This window comes from Pogona vitticeps, chromosome 2, assembly GCF_051106095.1.
Source record: "Pogona vitticeps strain Pit_001003342236 chromosome 2, PviZW2.1, whole genome shotgun sequence".
In the NCBI taxonomy this organism is placed as follows: domain Eukaryota; kingdom Metazoa; phylum Chordata; class Lepidosauria; order Squamata; family Agamidae; genus Pogona; species Pogona vitticeps.
In genome coordinates this window covers 197,910,787-197,936,499 of record NC_135784.1, presented here as the reverse complement: position 1 = coordinate 197,936,499, position 25,713 = coordinate 197,910,787, and the positions used below count along the sequence as shown (strand labels likewise).

Genomic DNA, 25,713 nt, shown 5'->3' with positions numbered 1-25,713 from the left:
TTCTAGTCCTTGGTCCTCTCCGATAGTCCTAGTGGACAAGCCTGATGGGAGCATTCGGTTTTATGTAGATTACCGGAAATTAAACCGCGTAACCACTCCTGATGCCTACCCAATGCCCAGGCTAGACAACCTGATTGAAACCATAGGGGGTTCATTTCATCATTGGACCTAGTAAAGGGATACTGGCAATTAAGGATTGATCCCAGGGATCAAGAAAAGACCGCATTTTGCAGCCCTTTTGGTCTCTATGAGTTTAGAGTCCTGAGTTTTGGTCTCAGAAATGCACCAGCCACATTCCAAAGGCTGATGGACCAGACCTTAGCAGGGCTCAGTGACTTTACTGTGGCCTACATTGACGATATAGGGATCTTCAGCAATACCTGGGAAGATCACCTGAAACACCTGGAGATAGTGCTGCAGAGGTTAAGTGCAGCAGGGCTAACAGTAAAGGCAAGCAAGTGTCAGCTGGGTAGCCCAGAAATAAAATACTTGGGTCACATAGTAGGGGGAGGAGTGATCAAACCCCTAGAGGCCAAGATAGAAGCTGTTCGTGATTGGCCCAGACCCAACACCAAGAAAAAAGTCAAATCATTTCTTGGGTTGGTAGGCTACTACAGAAAGTTCATCCCGAGGTTTAGCGAGATGGCGACTCCGTTGACCGATCTGACGCGGAAGAAGACTGATGACCGCATCCCGTGGACCAGCGACTGTGAGGAGGCGTTCCAGAGGTTGAAGGAGGCGCTCATCAATTATCCAGTGCTGCGTGCTCCGGACTTCGACCGGGAGTTCATCATCTACACCGATGCGTCTAACAGCGGGGTAGGAGCAGTTCTTTGCCAGGAGGATGAAAATGGTGACCAGCATCCAGTGTCCTACCTGAGTAGGAAACTCCAGAAAGGTGAGAGACATTTGGCAACCGTGGAAAAGGAGTGCCTGGCCATAGTATACGCGATTCAGAAGGCCAAACCTTACATCTGGGGAAGACATTTTATTCTGTGCACTGACCACTCACCACTGCAACGGTTAAAGACAATGAAAACCCACAATAGTAAACTTATGAGGTGGGCTTTAAACCTGCAAGATTATGACTTTGAAGTGAAGGTGGTCAGAGGGTCAATGAACTGTGTTGCTGACGCCTTGTCAAGAAGACCCGAAGAATGAAGACGACGAAGAAACCATGGACTATGTATATATTAGTGACTAAAAGTTAATTGTACCTGTTTATTAAACATGCTTGGTTTGTATTAATAAAGGTAACTTAATGTATTGTAAATGTTAATGTTTAAATGCCTAATTGATATGTTTAACCTAGAGTGAGTAAGTATGGGTTATGTGATTGTATGATATTGTATAACTGTTTTGTGTTTTGATCCTGGTTGTTTTTTGGAGAAAAGCACTTTAGCTTTTCCCCTGCAAAACAACTTATAAAGAGGGGAGGTGTCACATACAGCACTGATGGTACCTGTCTGTCATGGGTTTGGAGGGAAAGTTCCATCCTATGGGGAGTGGAAGGCGGGACATCAGGGGGGAGGAGCTGTACTGTATATATATGTGGAGCTTGTGTGGAGAAGCTGGAGTGGGAGTCTGTGTGTCAGACTGAGTACAACTGTGTGTCAGTTTGTACATACCTGATAGGTTCAGGTTTCTTTATAGGTAGCCAGAACTGATAGGTTCAGGGTCTGTGCTTTACTTTAAAGTGTTCTGTGTGAACCAAACTGTTATATGTATATGTTTGGGATTTTGCCACGTTACAGTATCTTATTTACTTGATCTTTTTATTTACCCTGTTTGTTATTTAAATAAACCTTGTTCTTTTATTTGTTAAATCCATTCCTGGTCTGTGTGACTCCTTATAGGGAATGGTTGGTGGCAGCTCAGTTATAGGGTGATATATCCCAGTAGGTCTGGGGTTGTCACACTTCCGAATCCAGGTCTGCCAGGAAAATGGTGGACAATGTTTCAGAGACAAAGAGTGAAAACTCACCACACTTAGGGAAGGAGATATTGTTATAGATTCTGGCACTAGGAGGTACTTCTTGCCAGCCCGGAGCAGCTTTATCTGTTTCCTAGGGTAGAAACCAATAAAACAGAACTTTTACAGAATTATTAGTTTATAGTGGCATGAAAGCCGCCGCCGCCACCCGTTTACATGGCCAGGAGGGAGACGTCTCAAATGTAACGTTAGAGGCTTTGTGTTGCTGGGACTAGAGATGGGCATGAACCATAAAAACTATGGTTTGCAGTGGTTCGTGGCTACCTACAAACCACGAACCATCTGAACTTTTTTTAAAAAACAAACAAACTATGAACCGGTTCATTTTTTAAAAAAGTTTGTGCCTTTTCAAACAACAACAAGAAGAAATCCTGACCCTCATCCCCTTTTCACTCCTGTCTCCTCCTCACCTTTTGCTACTACCGCCATCTTCGGAGATGAGAGGTGAGCGCATGCACAGAGGCAGAACTGGCGGGGTGGGGAAGGCCACTCGGATGCCTCTCAAAAAAAACAAAACACCCACAACATTTTTTTTTTTTTGAGAGACAGCCTGGCTTGTGGGAGCCAACCAGGCTTCCTCTCAAGATGGTGTTGGCGGAGGAAGAGGTGTCCACAGCCAAAGGTAGGGAGGCAACCGGGGGGGGGGGGAAGGAAGGTAGCAGAGCAGGCTGTGGGGGAGGGGGTAATGAACCAGGAAGTTTAGGAAACTGCTAAAAAAAATTGCGGTTCGGGTTCTCTGGTTTGGATGAACCCAAACTGACCCAAAACAACAAACAAGCAATTTCCCATGAACTTTCTAGTTCGTTTTTCAGTTTGTGCCCATCTCTAGCTGGGAACCAGACCAAAAGAGATTTTCATTACATATCGCTTAATTACTGCCCCAGGAAATGGTCTCATGGAGATCTGGCCAAAATGCGTTAAGCAGTTTTTAAAGTACGTATCATACATCAATTTCTTCAACGTCATTACATTTTATTTCTCCTTCACTTTCGGTTCCACTGCATGTCTCCGGTTTTCTTTGGCATCAGCAATCAAAAACCTTAAAATTCAATCAAGGAAGGGCTTCTCCTGCCTATAATTATTTCATTGCTTTTGTTTTTGTTTAAATTTTTTTAAAAAATTACACCATTTGCATGAATCCTCCATTTCACTTCCTCTGCTACCATAGCTGGAGAAGTAAGCAATTACTTTATGAGAAGCATGAAAAATCTGACATTTGCTGACATAGTAGAACTGGCTAGATAGCTGAGTGCATTGAGCACCCGGCTGCATGGACAGAGGTCAGGAGTTTGATTCCCCACGGTGTCTCCCACGAGACAACTCATCCTGCGCAACCTTGGGGGAGGTGGGCAGTCCCAAGGTGCCCTCAGAAAAAGAGAATGGCAAACCACTTCCGAGTGCTCTGTACCTAGGAAACCCTGCAAAGGGTCACCTTAAGTCACAATTAATTTGACAGCATGTAGTTATTATTTGAAGTCTTGGACCACAAGGCTGCAAAGAGGAGGAGGAGGAGGAGGAGGAGGAGGAGGAGAAGGACATCATTCAACTGAATAGTCAGTAAAACAGAAGTTATTCTTGGATGACTTCCAGGCAAGGATTTATTATGGAATTACCACCAGTCATTTTTCACTTCCTTTGGAAAATTCACACTGTGGCTATTACGAAAGACAAGCGAACCTATGTCTAGCACAGGCACATTCAACCAACTGATGTCTTTACAGTGGTGCCTCGCTTAAAGATTTTAATTGGTGCAAAAAAAAAAACATCGCTAAGGGAAAACATCGCTAAGCGAAACGCGTTTTCCCATAGAGATGCATTGAAAACCGGATAATCCGTTCCAATAGGAACGGATTGCCATCCTTAAGCGAAAATCGCCATAGGAAAAATCGCTAAGCAAAACGCGGTTCCCCAATTGAAATGCATTGAAACCTATTCAATGCATTTCAATGGGGGGAAATTACAAAAAATTCGAAAAGAGTCAGAACAAAGCCAAATTAGTTTAACAAAGGGTTTATTAAGTGCACTAACTATTTGAAGCATTCTAAACCCTTTTTAAACATTTTAAAACCTTTAAAAAACAGCGAACACAGGGCTGTCAAAACCATCGTTAAGCGAAACAGGGGGACCTAAACTGTCATCTCTAAGCGAAGCAAGGTCCCAAACATCGCTATGCAAAATTCACCCATAGGAAACATTGCTAAACGGAGCGCAAGATCGCTCCGGGAAACTAATCGTTAAGCGATTACATCGTTAAACGAGGCAATCGCTAAGTGAGGCACCACTGTATTTACATCAGAACTGCATGGATTTTTTTAAAAGGACTGAACCGTAGCAGGAGTGGTACTAGTTTGGACAGAGCACAGAGAGAATGAACAATATTCTCCAACGGTGTGGAAAAGTTGGTTGTGATTCGATCGCTAGCTTAGAGCAGAAGGGCATGTGTCTAAACTGGGGCAGGAACCCTGCTTAATCCAACAGTGCGGGTGTGCTATGAAGGGTGAGAGTGTGGCACTGTAAAAAACCGCCGAATTTGGCAAAGCCAAGGACTCACAACACATAGCTGCATTGACTGGAAGTGCTTGTAAAACCAGTAGGAAGCTGGAGAAAATACAGTGGAGCCTCGCTTAACGACATTAATTTCACAGCGATATCACTTTAGAGCGAAAACGTCGTAAAGCGAAAATAAAAAAACCCATTGAAACACATTAAAACCCGGTTAATGCGTTCCAATGGGCTAAAAACTCACCGTCCAGCGAAGATCCTCCATACAGCAGCCAATTTTGGTGCCTGTATAGCTAGGAATCCATCCCTAAGCACAGCGGGGAGCCATTTTGAGCACACGGTGGCCATTTTGAAAACCCGACAATCAGCTATTTTGATCATCGTAATGCGAAGAATCGGTTCCCAAAGCAGGGAACCGATCTTCGCAAAGTGAAAAAAACCCATTTAAAACATCATTTTGCGATCGCAATTGTGATCGCAAAAACATCGTCGTGAAGTGAATTCGTTGAAATGCGGGGTAAAACGTTAAGCGGGGCATGACTGTAATGGGAGAAGATGAACATGTGACATGAAAGAAAGACCCAGAATGAAAATAGAAGGAGTGTCCATATACATTGATGGCAGAAGGAGCAGGAGAGTGGTTCCCAACCTTGGGTCACCCAGCTGTTCTTGGACTGCAATTCCCAGAAGCCTTCACCACCAGCTGTGCTGGCCAGGGTTTCTGGAAGTTGCAGTCCAATAATACCTGGGTTACCCATGGGTAGGAACCACTAGAGTAGACAGAAAGGTCAGCTGGGATCCAGAAATTCCCCATGTTCTGTTGCCTCTATTTTTAGTAGGAAGGCCTGGAAAAAAATTGGTCCAACTATAGCTGTTTACCATGAGCTTCTGTGGTACAAGAAACCACTGCAAGAAACCAATAAGGCTGAATACTTCTGGCCTGACTGTCACAACGCAAACCAGAGGTTAAATGTCTCATAGTAATGATAATCTTAGAACTGCCAAGCTGGAAGGAACCCTATGGATCATTGAGTCCAGCCCCTGTCAAGGGGAATCAAGCTCCCAACCTCTGGCTTGGTAGCCAGAGACCTAAACCACTGAGCTATCCTGCCCTCTTTCCATCTCTCTTCTTTCCTTTTATACTGACATCTCATCTTTTCTTTCAGTTGTGGAATTAACTAAAATTAACATTATGCCTGCACATGAATACGCTGTATCCATAGTTAATCCAAGGCACAGTTTTTGCAAACCTGTTATGGCCCATGATTGGGAACTATGGCTTTTCGCTAGCTAAGGTTGGAACGACCAGCATCAACTGCATGGCAACCATATTATCTTTTAAACCCAAATGAAAGAGGGAATGCCATGCAAGTGGAAAGCAGGAGAAGCACTCCTGGTCACCCAGTCACTGATCAGTATTTGTTCTGCACCAGACCTCTGTAATACAAAATAGATCCATACCTGTAACAGGCTAAGAGGTTAAATATATAACCAATGCATGTGACAGAGGAAAAAGCCATGGAGAAAAACCAAGCACCTGCAAAACAACCAACCAATATCATTGTTATTCAAAGATATTTCCCTCTAGCCTTCACACCCCAGACTGGTAGCATTCTAACCTCCCAATCACCCTAAATTAGAAAAGTACTACACACTCTATGTGTGAAATATACATATAGCAGTAAATATTGATCATTATATGTTCTAGGCACCTGAAGTGTTGCCCTTTCTTTTTACACTCTGTGGCCAGTATCACATTGCATAAGTCCACCTAGGCAATAGCAGTGACATCAACTAGCTGTGGCAGGTTGCCACTAATTAAAGAGTTCCTTTTCCAATTGTAGGGTGCATTCACACATAAAGATGCAAAGTTGGGTGCAACCCAAAATCTAAAAAGAAACTCTATAATTAGTGGCAATTTGCCACAACCAGTGACATGAATCTCATTGTGCAGGTGGAGTTACACAAACGGGTACTGGCCATTGAATTATGAAAGGTGTTACCAAATTTTTGAGCTGACTGGGCTTGGTTACTGGGTGCTTTCTGCTCAGGGCAGATTTCAATCAGTGACAATGCTGACCGCATCAGTGGTTGCTATACATCTTGGGATTCAACCATGCAAACATTGTGGAGTTTGTCAACATGAGAAGCTTGATTTTCTGAACATGAGTGCCCATGTTCACACAAAGGCAGAAATAGTTTGATGGTAACAGTGGGAATATTTGCACACCTACATGTATCTGCAAGTCAGAAAGGGAGCGAAAACAAGAGAATGAAGACGTATCCTATCACTCCAAAAGGCTAAATGGGGGGGGGGACATACGTAATACATGGATTGTTATGCATTACCTCTTTCACTGTTCTTTTAGCACTTATTTGTGTTTTCCATTTCTCAGAGTGGCATTTAGTTTTTTTTTCTCTTTTTAATATTTGTATACTTATTGTTCTTAGCTTTAATACTGCCTTTTAATTATGTAAGCTGCCTCTTTATACTCATTGTTCTTAGCTTTAAATATTGCCCTTTAATGATGTAAATCATGGTTGTATATTCATTGTTTTCAGATTTAAATACAGTGGTGCCCCGCATAGCGAGGTTAATCCGTTCCGGATTAATCCTCGCTATGTGAAATCATCGCTAAACGGAATGTAAAAGCCCATTGGAATGCATTAAACATCGTTTAATGCAGTGGTGTCCAACCTTGGCCCTCCAGATGTTCTTAGACTACAGCTCCCAGAAGCCTTCACCACCACCTCTGTTGGCCAGGATTTCTGGGAGTTGAAGTCCAAGAACATCTGGAGGGCCAAGGTTGGACACCACTGGTTTAATGCATTCCAATTGGCCCTAAACTTACCGTTCAGCGAGGTTTCCTCCATAGCAGCAGCCATTTTCGCGCCCTCGGTAAGCGAGGGGAGGGCGCGAAAACGCTGCATGTGGACATTTCGGGCGTCAGGCGGCCATTTTAGAACCGCCAAACAGCTGATCGCCTGACTCTGTGGGAGGTTTGGGGAGTGGGCAGCAAGAGGAGGAGAAGAGGGAAAGTGGGGGGGAGGATGTGCGAACGCGCGGCGTCCCTCCCTTCGCCTGCCTGCCTTGCAGCCTGCTTTCGTCCCTGGGGGCGGCAGGAGAAGGACGAGGAGGAAGAGGGAAAGTGGGGGGGGAGGACGCGTGAACGCGCGGCTTCCCTCCCTTCGCCTGCCTGCCTTGCAGCCTGCTTTCGTCCCTGGGGGCGGCAGGAGAAGGACAAGGAGGAAGAGGACACGCGAACGCGCGGCGTCCCTCCCTTCGCCTGCCTGCCTTGCAGCCTGCTTTCGTCCCTGGGGGCGGCAGGAGAAGGACGAGGAGGAAGAGGGAAAGTGGGGGGGAGGACGCGTGAACGCGCGGCTTCCCTCCCTTCGCCTGCCTGCCTTGCAGCCTGCTTTCGTCCCTGGGGGCGGCAGGAGAAGGACAAGGAGGAAGAGGACGCGCGAACGCGCGGCTTTCCTCCCTTCGCCTGCCTGCCTTGCAGCCTGCTTTCGTCCCTGGGGGCGGCAGGAGAAGGACGAGGAGGAAGAGGACGCGCAAACGCGCGGCTTCCCTCCCTTCGCCTGCCTGCCTGCCTTGCAGCCTGCTTTCCTCTTCCCAGCCAGCACCGCCCCGCATCACTCTTGTGGCGGCGGCGGCGGCGGCTCCTTCCTGGCACTCTTCGGTAAGCGAGTTTTCTCCATATGGACAGACGCTATGCCTCCGCATTAGCGATCGTCGTTATACGGTGCGCTCGGTATGCGAGGCACCACTGTATTGTCTTTCAAGGTTGTAAGTTTCCTTGGGTCCTTTTTAAGAGGAATGGTGGGAGATGGATGGATGGATGGATGGACGGACCGCCGGACGGACGGACGGACGGACGGACCGCCGGACGGACGGACGGACGGAGAGAAGTAAATTTGAAACCCAGGCAGAGTCAATGATACTAGGTTACGTGAACCTAAGATGTGACGTATTTTAAGGAAGCTTCCTGTACTCCTCCACAGCACTGGTCAGCACCTTGTGACTGACCTTCCTCTGAGTGCTACCCATCCTCTCTCTCCTCTAAGAAGAGTTACAACCTAGGAGGGAGACATCTCAAAGAAATAATGCTTGGAGAAGGAAACAGAGAATATGCTTTGTTACTTATGTTTCTAAGAAGAAGGAAAGTAGTGCTTTCACTTTTCTACATTTTCCTGAAATGGTCACAGAAATGGGTCGCTGAAAAATCTATACACACAGGGAGTGAAGCTGTCAGTCTGTTCAAGTGGATTCTGGAGAGGATCCTCCTAAATGCATTCAGGGGAAATAGGAAGAATGTGGTTGTATAGCATCCTATACAAAAACAGGGGTCAAAAGTGGTCTTCATCCAAGTAACCAAAAGCTGAAGGAATTGATTCATTTTACCCTTCTGGTGGCCAAAGATGGTGCCACCAGAAATCTGGAGGGAGAAGCTTCAGGAAATATATTTGTTCTTTCTACCTCCTTAGGACTGTGAGTATCCTTCAGCCACAAAACCTAACAGTGTCAAATGCTTATTCAGAGCCTGGGATAGCAGCTGGAATGAATTTTGTGGTTTTGTTGGAAGTGACCAAAACAGCCAATACAAAGTTTGCAATGGAGGAGGTGTCAAGGCACAGCCATTTTAAATTGCCTCAGCACTGACATAAGGCTAAGGGGAAGGTGGCCAAGGCATGAAAAAGGCTCTCCTACGGATGAAGCTGAGAGATGGAAAACGTACACAGGAGTTACCCTTCTTCTCTGAGCCTGGTCACACAGCCAAAAAAACCTGGGATTTGACCTTTGTTAAAAACTGTGCTAAGTTTCACATTCACACAATGGATTCCGAAATGCATATTGATTTTTCCTCTGACTTGGTTTATTTTCTTAGGAAGCAAGTTAAAACAAACAACCACTAGAGGGCCGTTTATTTTAGCATGCTGTTTTCTTAATCGACTTAAGCTCATTGTGAACCTTACAGCCAGTTTTAAAAGGGAGCTTGTCCATGCATGGCCGATTTAAGAACACAAGTGAAAAGTTTGTTGCCTCCAAAATCGGTACATTAAGAGAAAAGATGCATTTCAATTACTAAATAGGAACGCAGAAAATGGCTCAAAAATCACATGAAGCTTAGAAATAAAATTATTTTCACTATATATTGTGGGGGTTTTGGAGAAATGTCGAAAGGCCCTAAGACGAAGAAATTGTTGTTTTCTCTTTTTATTGCTTTGTTGATGGCGGGGACAGGCTCTAGAAGAAAACTGAAGCTATCTCCTGTGATGCAGATATGAGTTTGGATCTGCAGCAAGGAGATAAGTTTTTTCTGGCCCTGAAGGAGAGACTTTTCCCATATCGCGTTGATCTTTTTCCCATCAAAAGGAAAAAAGAATGGGCCAGTGTGTGTAAGCACTGTCACTTTCTCTTTGCTTGTTCGGTTTTGTTTCATCTCATCTATGGATTATGTTGCAACACATTCCCCACCATTTTTATGCAAAGACAGTCCCAACAGACCATATAACATTACATTAAATTGAAAAATCATGTTTGCTGTACCTTTGGTGATATCAAGAAATTCTTCAATAATATAGAAAAACGATGTCATTTCCTCTGACCCGTCATAGAATTTCACTTTGATGATATCAAATAATTTTCTGATCATTTTCATTAGACTCTGGACCATAATAAATTCACCTAAAACAAACTGGAGGGTGAATGAAAGCCAATATCAGTAGTGGGTTTGAATATCTCAAGAAGAAAGTGATAAGATCAAATCATGCAATAAGTTGTCATGGGTTAAAGTTACTTAGGTATATCTCGAATAAAGAATGCAGATAATAATTTTAAAAATAATTGAAAAAATAATCATGCCTCTCAAATGAATGATATAAACATATTTTCAGCCTTTTCCTTCTTGTGAGCGTCCAGATGCTTTGCAGTACTACTCCACCTAGATCTCTCAGACTGAGACAATACCAATCTGGAGGGCATCGGGTGGAACCACCCTGTCTCACAGGGTGGGACTATCTTTAAGGGATACAATGGCTATCACAGATGCCATTCATCGGGAATCTGCTGGTTTCAGCAGACCTTGCTTGGACCAGCCAGCTTTCCTTCCAAGCAAAACCAGCCATTAGACTGCTTTTCGGGTCAGTAGCAAATACTTCAGAGAATTTTTTCTTTTACATACTATATAAAGGCTAACGATGATAAGCACAGTTGTGCTAATGATCCTGCTTGGGAACTGGAAGTAAGGATCCCATTCGTACAACTTCTTCCGAAACCATGATTTCTGAGGTTGCCTGTTGGTAGACAGAGATATAAAGTGGGAGATTAACATAGTTCAAAGAAGGGGTGCTCTGAAGCACCTCTTGCCTTGCTGATGACCAGTCCAAATGCTTGGAGAAAGAAGCTCTTTCCCCTTTTTTGCTCAGAATTTCAAACCCCTTATGGCTGAGGCTCCTACTCATATGTCTTTTTTTTTTAAATTGGAGGCTGGTAACTCCAGTTTCAGAGGTGCTACAAATCCATTCCCATTTTTTGTCCTTACTTTACAGAAGCTGTCCACAGTACTGAACCCTACTCCAAGAATAGGTTCAGTATCTGGATTGTCTCCTGTAAAGCACAGATTAAAACCCATACTGGATTCCCAGCCACCTCTGAAATAAGAGTCTCCAGCCTCCACTGGTGTGAACAGAACCTGTTGTGAGTGTTTGTCTTACCCAGGGAGGGACCACATAGCAATTGGGGGGAGGAATAACTCCCTCTTCCTTGGAAGGCAGACCAAAAGCAGTAAAAAAAAAACTGGCCTCCTTCCAGGAGGAGAGAAGCTCTGTCAGTCTGTGGCTATGATCATCTCAAAAACTGGAGCATTTGTAACTGTTCCTGGTTTGGTGGAAGGCAAGCAAGGTGGAGGAAAACCAGGAGGCTACCAAGACTCTTCTTGACTGCCCAGTAAGTTGAGACCTGCTTTCCTCCAGGCCATTAAATTCAAAAATAGAGGGAGGAAGCAGACTCAGCCAGTCCAAAGGTGCGTACAGGTTACCACCCTGCCTCAGCCCAAGCTGACAACTTGTGTCACCTACTGAGAATGGGCATTCATTTAATGGCCTAGAACAGTGGTCTCCAACCTTGGGACTCCAGATGTTCTTGGACTTCAACTCCCAGAAATCTGGGCCAGCAGAGGTGGTGGTGAAGGCTTCTGGAAGTTGTAGTCTAAGAACATCTGGAGGCCCAAGGTTGGGGACCACTGGCCTAGAAGGAAGATGATCCCAGTCACTGGGGTTCTGCCAGGCTACAGGATGGAAGTATCATATACAGCACACGCCAGTTTTTCTGTCTCTGCCATCCAGCACCCTTCTACCCATGCAGAAAAAGAGCAAAAGGAGAGACATTCAGCCACAATGGAATACAGATTACTATCACAATCCCCACGTGGCCCCTGCTTGTTTCACCAAACTAAGCGCTCATGATACGTGCCCCTCAGCTGCCACCAGATGACTACATCAACATTACCTACAGTGGTGCCCCGCTTGACGATGATAATCCGTTCTAGGAAAATCACTGTTAAGCGAAATAGTCGTCAAGCGGAAAAAAAACACATTGGAATGCATTGAAAACCGGTCAATGCGTTCCAATTGGGAAATACCTCACCGTCCAGTGAAAACTGCCCATATAAAACAGCCGATCAGCTGTTAAAAATGGCTGTCTTCCGAAGCAGGGGTCCGGAAAGCAGCCATTTTGCGAAGGGAGGGAAGCCATTTTGCGGAGGGAAGCCATTTTGTGGAATCGGAAAAATCATCATATAGCGAACAAACGGTTCACGAAGCAGGCTCCTAATCAACGTAATACAGATTTTCCCCATTGGAACCATCGTTTTGCGATTGCAATAGCGATCGCAAAAATGTCATCGTTAAGCGATTTTGACATCATGCAGGGTAAGCGTCTAGCGGGGCACCACTGTATTGCTTTTTTTCACTTTGAAAAGGAACAGACCCCAAGAAAAAAATGAATCTCACTCCAAGGGAGGTTTCCTCAGCAGGCGATGGACATATTGAGCCTGAGATGCCTCCAGCAGGGATGTCTCCTCCTGCATGTGGAAGAAAACAGACATATTTTATTGCATGAATGACACTTTATAGTTGCGAAACTCAGCGTCTGCCCACCTGCAGGGTTCTAACTGAGGAAAACAGATGTGAGGCTTTTAATTATAAATGTTTATTTTATATTGTGCAGGCAGCACAATGCACTCCACTGGCCTCTCATTCCAGCAATAAACTGGGACAATTCCCTGTTCCCACTAATGTGCTATATCACTAGAGCTTGGAAACTGACTGCTATAAATTAATTTATGCCTGGCACACACTATAATGTTTAAAATAAACAACTCACTGCTGCTAATACAAAGGCAAATTCTCTACTGATTTTCTTCCTTGTTCTTTTCATTTTCCATTGTTTTCTTTAAAAAATTAGGATTTGTCAAAATATCTGTAAAGTTGCCTACGACATCTTTTAAAGGCAACATTTAAAGGCAACTAGAAAACATTACTTCATACATCAGGAAAGTGAGTCTGTTCTTGGTTATATCTAAAATGTAATTTTCAGTCCAATTATACATTACGGGTAACCCCCATGATTATGGCTAAAATAGTTTTAATTTTTAAGAAATGGATTCAGGCGGACTTTTGTCTTGGAAGTCAAGCATGCAGCAAGGAACATGCTTCGGTCCTGATGACTAATCACGAAACAAAGCCAAGTTAATTTGCAAATTACAGGCAGCAAGAAAACTGCCTGCTGTGACAATATCATGTAATCTGCTGTCAAGGAATTCTTTCCTATAACCATGGGCTATGTGAAACATGTACTGGCCCTTTGTTTGCCATTGTTACCACACACATAAAAGAGTAACTCATTCCAAGTAACTATATCACTTGTAACTCATTACTTGTAAGATCCCTCTAGTGATTACTCAGAGCATGAGAAACTGCCGCAGGATGTACCAGTTTCCGGTGGAAAACCAAGGCAACCAAGGACAGTCAGGATGAGACCATTAGAAAAGAAAAGAAGGGGGAGGGGAAGTACAATCCTTTTTTTAAAAAAAAGCAATCATACAAAAGGTATGTTTTATAATTATTGGTATCTATACAGTGGTGCCTCGCATAGCGACGTTAATCGGTGCAGCAAAAATCGCTGCTAAGCGATTTCGTCGCTATGCGATTTAAAAAAGCCCATAGGAATGCATTGAAACCCCTTCAATGCGTTCCTATGGGCTTAAAACTGACCTTTAAGCGAAGATCCTCCATACGGCGGCCATTTTCGCTGCCTGGTAACCGAGGTATCCGTGCGAAAACACAGCAGGTGGCCGTTTTTTTAACCCGGCGGCCATTTTGGAACCGCCGATCGGCGGGGGGAAATCATCGCTTTGCGATAATCGGTAAGCGAAACTGGGAACTGATCATCACAAAGCGAAAAAACCCCATTCAGACCATCGCAAAGCGATCGCAAAAGCGATCACAAAATCTTCATCGCTATGCGATTTCGTCGTTAAACGGGGTGCCCGTTAAGCGAGGCACCACTGTATTCTCAGGAAATCTTCAGAAAAAAATCACAAGTGAGCTTCCAACAGACCATGCAAGTCTGTTTAAAAACAGGAGAATGAGATTTTGAAGATGACTGGCAACTTTTCAAAAAAAAGTTTCTTCGGAGGGGGGAGTTACAATTTAATTATGCAGGCTACACATTGATACACAGACCCCAACAAAGGGGGCGGGGAGGATTTTTTGTTTCATTTAGTTTTTTTTAAGAAAAGAGAATAGACTACTTAGCAGATACTGTAATACTCACATCTAGAGAATCTAGGCCATACCGTGCTCTTATGGCTTTCACAAAAAGGCGAACAAATTGTCCTAGGAGGAAAACGTAGCACACCAAGGATGGCCACAGCAGAATTATTTTGTTATATTCGCCCCAAACCTATGCAAAGAAAACAAAATTAACAATGCACACCACTTGCCATGACTGCTTCTATTCTGTAAAGCTGGCTTAATCTATGAAATGGGCGATACCCAGGCTGGTCTGAACATTCATCCTGGCCTGCTCAGTGATAAATATCTGCTAATCTTTATGGAAGAGAAAACCCTTTTTTGGTCTGGGGTCCAAATTCCAACTGGGAAACAACAATATATAGGGAGCGGGGCATATTTTTTATTAGCAGGAAAGGTCACAGATTCAATTTATATGCCACCCTATACAGTGGGGTCTTGACTTGAGAACTTAATCCGTATTGGAAGGTGGTTCTCAAGTCAAAAGGTTCTCAGGTCAAATCTGCATTTCCCATAGGAATGCATTGAAAACCATTTGATCCGTATCTGCTCTTTTCTGTCCATAGAAACTAATGGGAAGCTGCTATTCCGCCTTCGACCACTAGAGGGGGATATTTTGTTTCTTTTTTTCTTAGGTCAAGAAAGGTTCAGGGAAGGCAGGGAAAATACAGTCCAGGCAGTACCAGGCAGTCTGAAGACTGTCTCCCAATCCACTCTCTAAACGCTGGGAGGAGTGAGGAAGCAGACAGGCACCCTTTTCACTGGCCAACAGTTAACTGAAAGTTCAAATTTTGCACTTTCCCTGCCTCCCACGTGGTTTTTTTCAGTTCTTAACTCAAATCTAAGTATGTAAGTCAAGAATATTTTCCTATGAGAGTGGTTCTTAAGTCAAAATGTTCTTAACTCGAGCCGTTCTTAAGTCAAGACCCCACTGTAATGCTAAAGCACACTCTGGGCAGTTTACAAGAATTATACCAACTTCCCAGCAAGCTGGTTATTCAGCTGACTTCAAAAGGATGGCAGGCAACGTTGAGCCAGCCAACTGAGCCCATCAAGATCAAACTCATGTTGTGACCGGTGGCTTGACTACAGGAAGGTCACCCATTCAAACAACGCATGTAGTTAATAACAGACCAAATACAGTGGTGCCTCGCTTAACGAGGATAATCTGTTCCAGATTAGAGCAAAATCCTCGTTAAGCGAAATAAAAAATCCCATTGAAACACATTGAAAACCCGTTCAATGCATTACAATGGGCTGAAAAACTCACCGTCCAGCGAAGATCCTCCCTAGGGGTGGCCATTTTCGGTGCCTATATAGCGAGGAATCAGTCCAAAAACACAGCGGGGAGCCATTTTACACAGCGGGCGGCCATTTTGAAGCCGCTGATCAGCTGTTTTAAAAGCATCCTAATGCGAAGAATCAGTTCCTGAAGCAGGGAACCGATCGTCGCACAGCGGATTTTGCCTATTAAAACATCCCTTTGCAATTGCAAAAGTGATCGCAAAACAGTCATCGTATAGCGGTTTTGTCGTTTAATGAGGCAATTGTTAAGCGAGGCACCACTGTATTAAGGCGATAACTAGAGACTTGTTCTCCCTCCCACTGCCTGGAGTGGCCAGCCAAGCAGGAAGAGAGCGGAGCTCCAGGTGCCATTGGAAGGATGAGCGGGACTGGTGCTGCAGCAGGACATGTGAGTGGACAGGGTCCGGTCCCAGAGGGACCGGACCCTCGGATATCCCCAACTCTTGTGATAACCTGTAAAAATACGTTGGGTCTCTCCGTAACCTGTTAGCATAACAGCCCCATTCATCATTGTTTTGAACTGTAATATTAATCATCCTTCTCCTCTCAGAACTGCAGAGCTGGAAGGGATCTTATGGATCATCAAGGAGGCACAGTGGGGAATCGAACTCCCCACTGTGTTTCAAAAAGTTACTTTTTAAACTATTCAGTGGTTCTTAACCTTTGTTACTCAGATGCTTTTGAACTGCAACTCCCAGAAACCCCAGTCAGCACAGCTGGTGGTGAAGGCTTCTGGGAGTTGCAGTCCAAAACTCCTGAGTAACCCAAGGTTAAGAACCAGTGCTATAGATTCCTGAAGCGCTCAGCTAATATAACTAGAGAGCCTTCAAGGAGGAATTCATTTGCACCATACATATGGAAGGGGTCCTTAAGCGTTTCTGCTCCAGGGATCAGATCCAGACATGTTAAGCTTTGGTGAGACAGCTGTGTCACACATTTTCAAGCTTGGCTAGCACCTTGAAGGCTATTTTCGCAGAGGGGGGAGCCATGCCCCAGCCCCCTTCTCCCCCTCCCCCAGCAAAAAAGGAAAAGCTACACATTCTGGAAGCCTCCATGAATGATGGTTTACCTTTGAAATAGGGCCTGCATTTTTTAACACTCCCCAAACATTATTTTCTGGAAATTGGAAGTGAATGTCAAGCCATTTCTAGTTAGTTAAATGGCTTCTTTCTTTCTTTCTTTCTTTCTTTCAGTATGCTGCCCCACCCCACCCCAGAAGTCCATGAGTGGCAAAAACCTGCCACTCTCATAACCACTAAGATTAGGGTTGCCAGATACATGGGTACTAAAAGGAGGACATAGAAAGACAAAAAGGAGGACAAAGGAGGACATATTGAATGTTTCATTTGAATCGTTCCAGATTAAAACCACAATCAATACAATTTTATTACAATAGCTGCCAATAAAGGTCTCTTAGTGAACCGACCAAGAAACAGTCAAGTTAAATAAATAAAAATAAATTCAATGGAGGCTTTTTTTCAAAATACCGGGAGTGGGTGGGCAGGTGGGGGTGGGGAAAGCAAGGGGGACTGGGGTCCTTCCACCTCTCCCCCTCCCATCCAAAATTCTAACATAAAATAAACAAAAGCCTGACATTTTAAAGATTTTTATCTTTGCCTGCCTGACGGAGGACATTAGGCTAAAAAGGAGGACATGTCCTCCTTTTGCTTGACATCTGGCAACCCTAACTAAGATGTCACCTCTGCGCTAGGCCCTGAAGCCCGCAATGTTCATTAAACAAGTGTAATAACAATACGTATATACTTACATCTTCCTCAGGGCAGTGCAGACTGTCTACAATCGTGACTGCTAGCCTGCAAAGAACACAGGAGTTAGTAGGCCCCCTAAGATGGTGGTGTTTGCCTTAATTAAACTAGATCAAGACCAAAGTATTCAAACTGTCCCTATGGCATTCTACCTGAAAGCCAATCTTCTCCAATAAAAAGAAAGTTTCAAAATTTAAGGACTAAGAAGCAACTTTCCAACCTGCCTCCTTTTCACAGAGACATTGCCACAACGCTACTTTCAACCTGCTTGCTGGGATTCCCCTCACTGTGGCCTCGTCAAATTGTATAGAGACCTAAATTATACACAACAAGATAGAGAGCAAGCTGGAGAGGCTGCAAAGTTAGCACACCTTTTGGATTGGGCTCATCCTGCCAGAAGGGTCTTTGGAGTTTTGCTTATTTTAATCCTCTTACATGTGGCAAGTTGCATACCAATGCTAAGATGTTTTTATTATTACCATTGCTGCTAAGTTAATGTTCACTGTGACTAATCTGCTTTTCTGTAATTGTAACAATACCTGTATGTTGATTGTGGGTTTTAATTTCCTTCTTGAACATCACTCCTCCCTCTTCATCATTTCCTGACCATGTGTTGATAAATGTGAAAGCTGAGGATTACTCTTTATACAGCTTTATGCAGCTCTAGGAAAATAGATTCATCTTACTCAAACCTCATGTCATTAAAAATCTGTTAGGCTTAAACTGAGATTCTGTTCCCAGTTAGAGCAGACCAACTAAAACAGTGGGGTTCTCTTTTCTTTCTTTTGCCTGAACATATCTTTATATGTTCAGATAAATGAGTCCCTTCACTGGGGAAAAGGTGGGATATAAACAAAGCAAAACAAAGTAAGTTATTACAGCGACTGATTCCATAGTTATTCCAGTTATTTCAGCAACTGATTCCATAGGTCTACCCTAACAGGGACTATCAACTTGATTTAGGCCTACGTTTTTAGGGGGTACAAAATGCTTCTGAATTTTGCCTGTAAACAAAGACACAACTGTTTCATCCTGGGCAGCAGCTGTAATTGATAGCTGCTGTAACACTGTACAGTACCACATTCTTGACTTGATCACCCATCTGCCCATTCCTTAATATTAATCAAAGGTAGTATGGAAAACTATCTAAGTCAGAAAAATACTGATTTTAAGTCTTTGATAATAGATAGGCTGGCTGGCAGGCAGGCAGATTAAAAACTAAACTTAATGCTGCAACTCCAAATAAGGATGATATATGCCAGTTCCTTCCCATGCCCAAGAGCACAGAAAAAACCAAGGGTAAATTATCATGTCCTAGGCCCCCTGTACTGACTGAACCACATACAGTGGTGCCTCGCTTAGCGAGCGCTCTTTTTAGCGATGAAATCGTTTTGCGACAAAGATTTTGCGATCGCTTTGCAATGTTCCCTACGGGGTATTTTCGCTTTACGATGACCGATCATCGCAAAGCGACCATTTTCAGCCAGCTGATCGGCGGTTTCAAAATGACCGCCGGGGAAAAAACATGGCTGCCCGCTGTTTTCTGGGACGGATTCCTCGCTTTAGAGGCACCAGAAATGGCCGTGCTATGGAGGATCTTCGCTGAACGGTGAGTTTTAAGCCCACAGGAACGCATTAATCGTGTTTTAATGCGTTTCTATGGGCTTTTTAAATTTCGCATTGCGACGTTTTCGTTCAACAGTGATTTGGCTCGAACGAATTAACGTCGCAATGCGAGGCACCACTGTATTTGGGGGGATCACAACAGTCCCATTCCTGGTTGTTTTGATCCAGAAGGAACTCCACAATAAGTAACAACCCCCTTGAGAAGTTATAGATGTAACTAGACTAAGCAGCGGATTCTCAGCGCAATCCAGACTCAAAACTATGCTGGCTAGAGTGGGTTTGAATGGCCAAAAGTCTCACATGCCTACAAAACCACCTTGGGCTGGCTGATTTCAGACCTGGTGGCACAACTGTTGTGCAGGCTGAGATTGCCCATCTTGGCTAGTTGGCATTTGCCCCTCCTGTCTTGTTTCAAACATAACTTTCCCTCTTCCAGCAGTGATGATGCCTTTCAGGTTCTCCTGTCATAGCCCGTCTCCCATAACTTTAGTCATTCTTAGGAGTGGCCCTCCGACCACCGGCTCTAGCGAATACTTTGCGCACCAAGCTGCTGTGTAAAGGAACCCAAGCACCGCTCCCGTCATGGCGTATCTTGTTGAAAGACAGACAAAGAAAGGGTATGAAGAGACACCCACTTCTATGGCTAAGAGCATCACCCAGAAAACTGCAAAAGAGAGAGAGAGAGAAAGAGAGCGCAAGTGAGCGTATTTTGATTCCATTCTTCCGTCACTGTAAACAAACAATAGTTACTCCATATTGAGGCCTCGCATTTTCCACAGAACAGCTGCTGCTATCACTTCAAAAAAAAATTGGGCCTTGGAAACTAATCAAATTTTTAAAACCTTTCAGCTTTACTTTTACAGCAGCTACAGGGAAGAATTATACCATTGTGTTTGACCTTCCACTTTCCCATAATACACCAGCTACTTCTACAATTGTTTCGGCTCAGAGCTCCCAGTCAGTCCAAATGCCTGGTTCCGATCCAACTGAATTATTGACCTTCCTTGTCCTGATAGGAACTCCCCTTCCTTCGCATAACTAACCAGAAGGGCATGAAGGTTGCAAAATGCTCCACTTTTCCATGTGGTGGTCAAAGTATGACAACACTAAAATCAGCACAGCTTGGTTCCTGGTGTTTCTACTGTAAATTATGTATGTGAAAGAAGTTATTGCTTCCAATCCAGAGATAATCTAGATGACACTGATGCTCCTTCTTCTGAGATGCTTTCACAACTACACCTTTTTCACCATGTGAGGGAGCACTCCTTCTAGAAATAGATTTCTCTCTGCTTGACATTTGAGCCTTCTGCCCTGGCACAAAGGCAAAAGCACAAGAGCTCTTTGCAAGATCAGCTCCTTGCTGCTGCTACAAGAACCCAAGTGTACTTCTACACCATAGGGATCAGATCATGGAGGAGGGAGAGGACTAGATGGGGAAGACTACCTTATCTGTAGTAATGGAAATATTGGATGGCTAGTCATTGACTGGCTTCATAGTTGAATGTGGGGTTGGGATTTCGCGATTTGTAGTGGATAAGAAAGTGTACTCTCAGAAGCAGCCTTAAGCATATCTAATAGCTAAACTAATAGTAAACAGAGTACTATAGATGAACTGAAATATCAGAGAAGATGCAAGCTGTTTGTTCTCTCACCCTTCCACTATTGCTTTTTAAAGTAATTTTTATTTAAAGCAAAGAAAAAAATACAAATAAAAAACCCTATAGTACAATACAAAAAAAATACAAACTAAAAGAAAAAGGAAACTTCCAAAATCATATTGAACAGACCTCAATTTTGGAATGCACTTTTTTTTTGGGGGGGGGGGTTCCTTCTCCATCCATTAATACTTTTTTCCCTTAAACTACAACATAAATATAAAATATATAAACCAAAATACAAATTGACTGTGTTCCCCACCACCATAATCAGGACCTCTTCCAGTAATCCTCTTCTTCCTCTATCTTTATTATTATTCTTCCTTTATTGTCCTCTTCTTCAGAACTGCATTGATTCTTGATCTGAAGCTTTCCCTTTTCCTCTTGTTAGCACACATTCAAGAAATCTGCCCCATGTATCACATAAATTATTCTTTTTCAGCTCTCCTTTCTTAATCTTTAAGTTACAAGTTAATTTATCATTTATAGTAATGTTCCATATTTCATTGTACCATTCTTCCATTCGAAATTCAGACTTTGATTTCCAATTCCTAGCTATTATTAATCTGGTTGCTGTTAATAAACTGGTAATCAATTCTCTAGTCATTTTATCATATTCCACATTCTCAAATATTGATAACAGAGCTATCTAGTTTAAATTCTATATTTTTTTCACATATGTCATTTAGTTCTTTAAAGATTAGTTTCCAAAATCTTTGGACTTTTTCGCATTCCTACCACATATGAAAGTATGTACCAATTTCCTTCTCACATTTCCAACAGACATTCAGATAACTAGCGTTAATTTTATTCAATTCTGTCGGTGTCAAATAACATCTTAAACCCTATTTGAATTTTTTTCTCTTATTCTTACCAACATAAATCGTAAAAACCTCATTTGCCACATCTTCCTCCATTCTTCATCATTTATTCTTTTCCTAAGTCTTGTTCCCACACTAACTTCAACCCTTCTTTCTCAATCTCTTCTTCCAGATCAAGCAGGAATCTATAAATTTTACTCACTGCACCCTTTACTGAATCAGTCATCTGAATATCTCCATATGATAATAGAAATTTGTTCATACAGTACTTCGTATATTCTCTACCTTTATTATACTTCTTTACCCATTCACTAGTCCGTCTTTCTAACTGCATATAATTCAACCATGATATATTCTTATTTTAAAGGATTTGTTTCATTTTATCTTTCAGTCTCATTTTATACAACCAGTCTTTAAATCTAATCACTTTTTTCTTTAAATAATTCTGCATAAACTTTCATATTGGCGGTGGCCCCTCGGCTGTGGAATGCCCTTCCAGCAGAAATTCGGCTGGCACCCTTGCTGGGTGTTTTTAAAAAACAGTTAAAAACTTGGCTATTTAAGCAGGCCTTCCCTCCAGTCAGCTAAGTCTTTTATTTTCTTTCTTTCTCTCATCTCATTCCATTCTGCTAATTTTAATCTAATTGTATTAACTAATATATTAATTGTATTTTATGATTATTTATATTTTATATTGTCTTATTTTATGTTGTAAGCCGCCCCGAGTAGACATGGTCTAGAGGGGCGGGGTATACATTTAATAAATAAACAAAAATAAATAAATAAAATTCTCTATTTCAGTCACTAATCCTAATGGAGAGTTAAACAAACATAAATTCTTTCTATACTTGTACCATATGTTTAACACAGTCTTTAAAAACAGGTGCAAAATTGTGCATTTTGATTTACCAGTGAAAGATGTCTGTAAGGTCCAGGATTAATTAAGTTTTTATTATGTTTTGGAATTAATACTATAGAAGAATATTTCCAAGATAATGGTATCTTTCCTCCTTCCAAAATCATATTGAACAGACTTCAATTTGGAATACACATTTTAAAAAAAGTTTTATAATACTCTTGTTCTAATCCATCTATCTCAGGAGTCTTCCCTATTTTAAACATATTAATAGTATCTTCTGTTTCTTCCTCTCTAATAAGTAAGTGGTTCCATCAAATCCTTATCCGTCTGTTGCAATTTCTTCCCAACATTTTTATATATACTGTAATTTTACCCATCAAATGTTTTTCACCTGTATACAAAAAAATCTATAAAATGTGCCCATTTTTAATTTTGCTAAATTACAGCTCTTACCGTTTTCATTGTTAACTACCCCAATTAATGTCAGCTTTTCTTCAAGTGTGTGACTCTGGCCAATAATCCTGAATTCTTATTACTAAATTCAAATATATTTAAATCCTCTGTATTTTTTCCACTTCAATGTTTTGTAACCTTTTTTTGTAATTCTGGTAAGATTCTTTGTCTTTTATATATTTATATATTTTCATATATATTTCTTTTATATATTTTCTCTCCAAATCCTTTATTTCCCTTTTCAGCTTCTCCATATGTTTAATCCTTTTTGTTCTTTGAAAACCACATGCTTCCTTAATATTTCTTCCTCTTATAACAGTTTTTACCCTAAACGCCTACCAAGTTCTTAATAATGTGGATTACCTTTAGCCCAGGAAGGAAATCCCTCTGGAAAGTAATCTTTTTCAAACAGAAATATCAGTTTATCAGCAATAACTCCAAAAGCGAATCCAAGGGTCCATCGGTTGCTGAATACGTTGAGGGAATCCATAGGTCTGCAAAGCAATGAAACATTTTTAGGACCCTGGGAAGCAATAGTCATTTTATCAGAAGAAAAGCATCCATTTATTTTAGAAAGAATTGTAGCTATTCCTGATGCACACAGTCAAAGGCTTATTGTAATCTATTAAGTACAAATTGATTTTCTTTTTAAAGTCTTTTGTATGGTCCAGTAACCAATGTATATTTGCAATACAGTCTCCATCACATCTTCCTTTTCCTTCTCCGTTCCATATGGGGCAAACCAAAACAAGTTTTTTCGTAAAATTTTGAATATCACTTTGTTTGCATGGCAAATTAATTTAATGAGGCTCTCGTTACTGCTGTCTTTAGATCTTGTTTCTTTGAGACTAGAGATGGGTGCGAATCTTGGTTCAGAGGCCCATCCCAATCGTCGCTGCATTTGCACCGATGTTGTGTGGACACGGCACCCTTCCCCTTCCTGCCTCCCCTGCACACTCGCCCATTCCTCGGGTGACCCTCCCTGCCTCCCCAGTGTGACTGGCCACTCACCTTTTGCTGCCTGCTCTTCCTTCTTCCATGTTCTCTGTCTGCTGCCCACTCAAAGGCAGCACTGCAAGAATCCCTGTCCCACCTCCTTGTCTGAGTGGGTGGCTGATGGAGAAGAGGAAAGAGGGGAGAGCGGGCAGCAAAAGGGGAGTGGCCAGTGGCTCTGGGTAGGCAGGAAGGGAAGCGCACATCACCCGAGGAATGGATGAGTGTGCAGGGGAGGGGGCCATGTGCAAGGGCAGTGACAAACTGGACCAGACCTCTGAACCAAGGTTCATGCCCATCTCCATTTGAGACTCATATGTATAATGAATATTTCGAGTCTGTTGGTCTTTGCTTCATTGCTGGCATATTCTTGTTAGAATTTTGATAGACGTACTCTCTACAACATCAAATAGCAATGCCACTATCTCATTTATGCTTGATGATTTGTTTCCATTTGCTTGAAGAGTGTCCTACCTCACCAAGCTGAGCCAGAACCTAAGGGGGAATTTGGGTCCCCACCTCACCTGGGCAGATTCCTTCAGAGGTTCAGGAGAAGAGGATGAAGGGGGCCTAATTTACGTGCAGGTGTCATGTTCCCGGGGGTTACAACAGCCAAAGTCCGATAAACCAGTCCAAAGGTCAGGAATACCAAGAATGCAAAGCTGATATCCAATTACTAAACCAACTCACAGAACGTAGTCCAAGGTCAGAGTCCAGAGTCAGGAGTTCAGGAAAACACGGTTCAAAGTTGTAGGAGCGTGGATGCAGAGGTTTTGACTTGTTGCTTCCACGAAATTCTAGATGACTAGGAGCTGTTTTTATAGTAAAACAGCCCCTTGAGCTGCTGGAAACCTTTCCATCCTGTCAGTGCTCAGGGCTAGTTGAACGGATGTTTCTGTGGACAGCCTTTGAGCGATCCTCTGACCTTTTTGCCATAAGTCTTCCCCGAAGCCTGGCCCGAAGCTTGTCTGCTGGGGAAGGAGAATCTGGAGGCGATTCAAGTGTTTCTGATTGCTCAGCATTCTCCTCAGCCTCAGTTAACCCTTCTGGTTCCAGGTCTTCAGCTGCACTCATGACAGCAGGGTAGTTGTTTGAGGGAGCAACATCACCTGTTGCTGTTGGAGCAGAAACAACTTCGGGATCTCAAAATCCAACAGGCTCCTGATAACTAACTGAAAACAGCTGGACACTTGGGATAGTCATCCTGAGAGCTGTAAATCCTCCTTTCACACAGTCGGTGGCTAAGTTTTTATTCTCAGTTTTAAGAATTGGTAAAATGTTATACTAAGACAACCACATGACTCAAGTTTCGTACTGCTCATGTGTTTTAACAACTTACTCTGTATATCTTATATAATGTTTTTATCTTTGTATATTCGGGTCTATGACCATATAATAATAATAAATAAAATAAATCCTCCTTTCACAGTTGATTTGGTGTTGAAGATAAGGGGCTTGTTTGTTTACTGCCTGCCTTGATCCCTTGGAACTCCTTGTGACCTGGACTAATAATCTAGCTGCTGCCTTTTTGACAAGGGAGCTGGTTTACTGGGTGGATGCTTGGATCAATCTTTATATATATAGCCGCCTAGAGTTGTCTTTTAGACCAGATGGGTGGGGTATAAATAAAATAAGTAAGTAAGTAATAAGTAAGTAAGTAAGTAAGTAAGTAAGTAAGTAAGTAAATAAATAAATAAATAAATAAATAAGACAGAGTATAGCTTCCAGACAATATTATTCTACGTTTGTCTGACAGGCCTGTTCACCATGTTAAGAGTGGCTTCCAAAGGTGGATCACACAGTGTAGGACATTTTAAAGCAGGGCTCCCCAACCTTTTTCACCCCATGGAGTGGCTGGGGAAGGCGGGGCACTCCCCACACTCATGCGTGATCGAGCACACACACAGACTCTCTCTCGAGA

At 42.7% G+C, this 25,713-nt stretch overlaps 1 protein-coding gene across 2 annotated transcripts in view; it reads right to left on the bottom strand.

Moving 5' to 3' along the window:
- Positions 1 to 25,713, bottom strand: part of LOC110077858 (stimulated by retinoic acid gene 6 protein-like) — a 53,407-nt gene that overhangs the window by 12,670 nt on the left and 15,024 nt on the right. Inside the window, exons 4-12 of one of the 2 annotated variants that reach the window (XM_072991909.2) lie at positions 23,163 to 23,293; positions 19,555 to 19,675; positions 17,388 to 17,433; positions 14,337 to 14,465; positions 12,512 to 12,582; positions 10,684 to 10,795; positions 10,050 to 10,197; positions 5,957 to 6,032; positions 1,985 to 2,066 (exon numbers count right to left, since the gene is read on the bottom strand). In XM_072991909.2, the coding sequence (XP_072848010.2) occupies positions 1,985 to 2,066; positions 5,957 to 6,032; positions 10,050 to 10,197; positions 10,684 to 10,795; positions 12,512 to 12,582; positions 14,337 to 14,465; positions 17,388 to 17,433; positions 19,555 to 19,675; positions 23,163 to 23,293 (916 nt within the window). The remainder of the gene's footprint in view (positions 1 to 1,984; positions 2,067 to 5,956; positions 6,033 to 10,049; positions 10,198 to 10,683; positions 10,796 to 12,511; positions 12,583 to 14,336; positions 14,466 to 17,387; positions 17,434 to 19,554; positions 19,676 to 23,162; positions 23,294 to 25,713) is intronic. The other variant, XM_078384811.1, reaches the window with a different exon arrangement.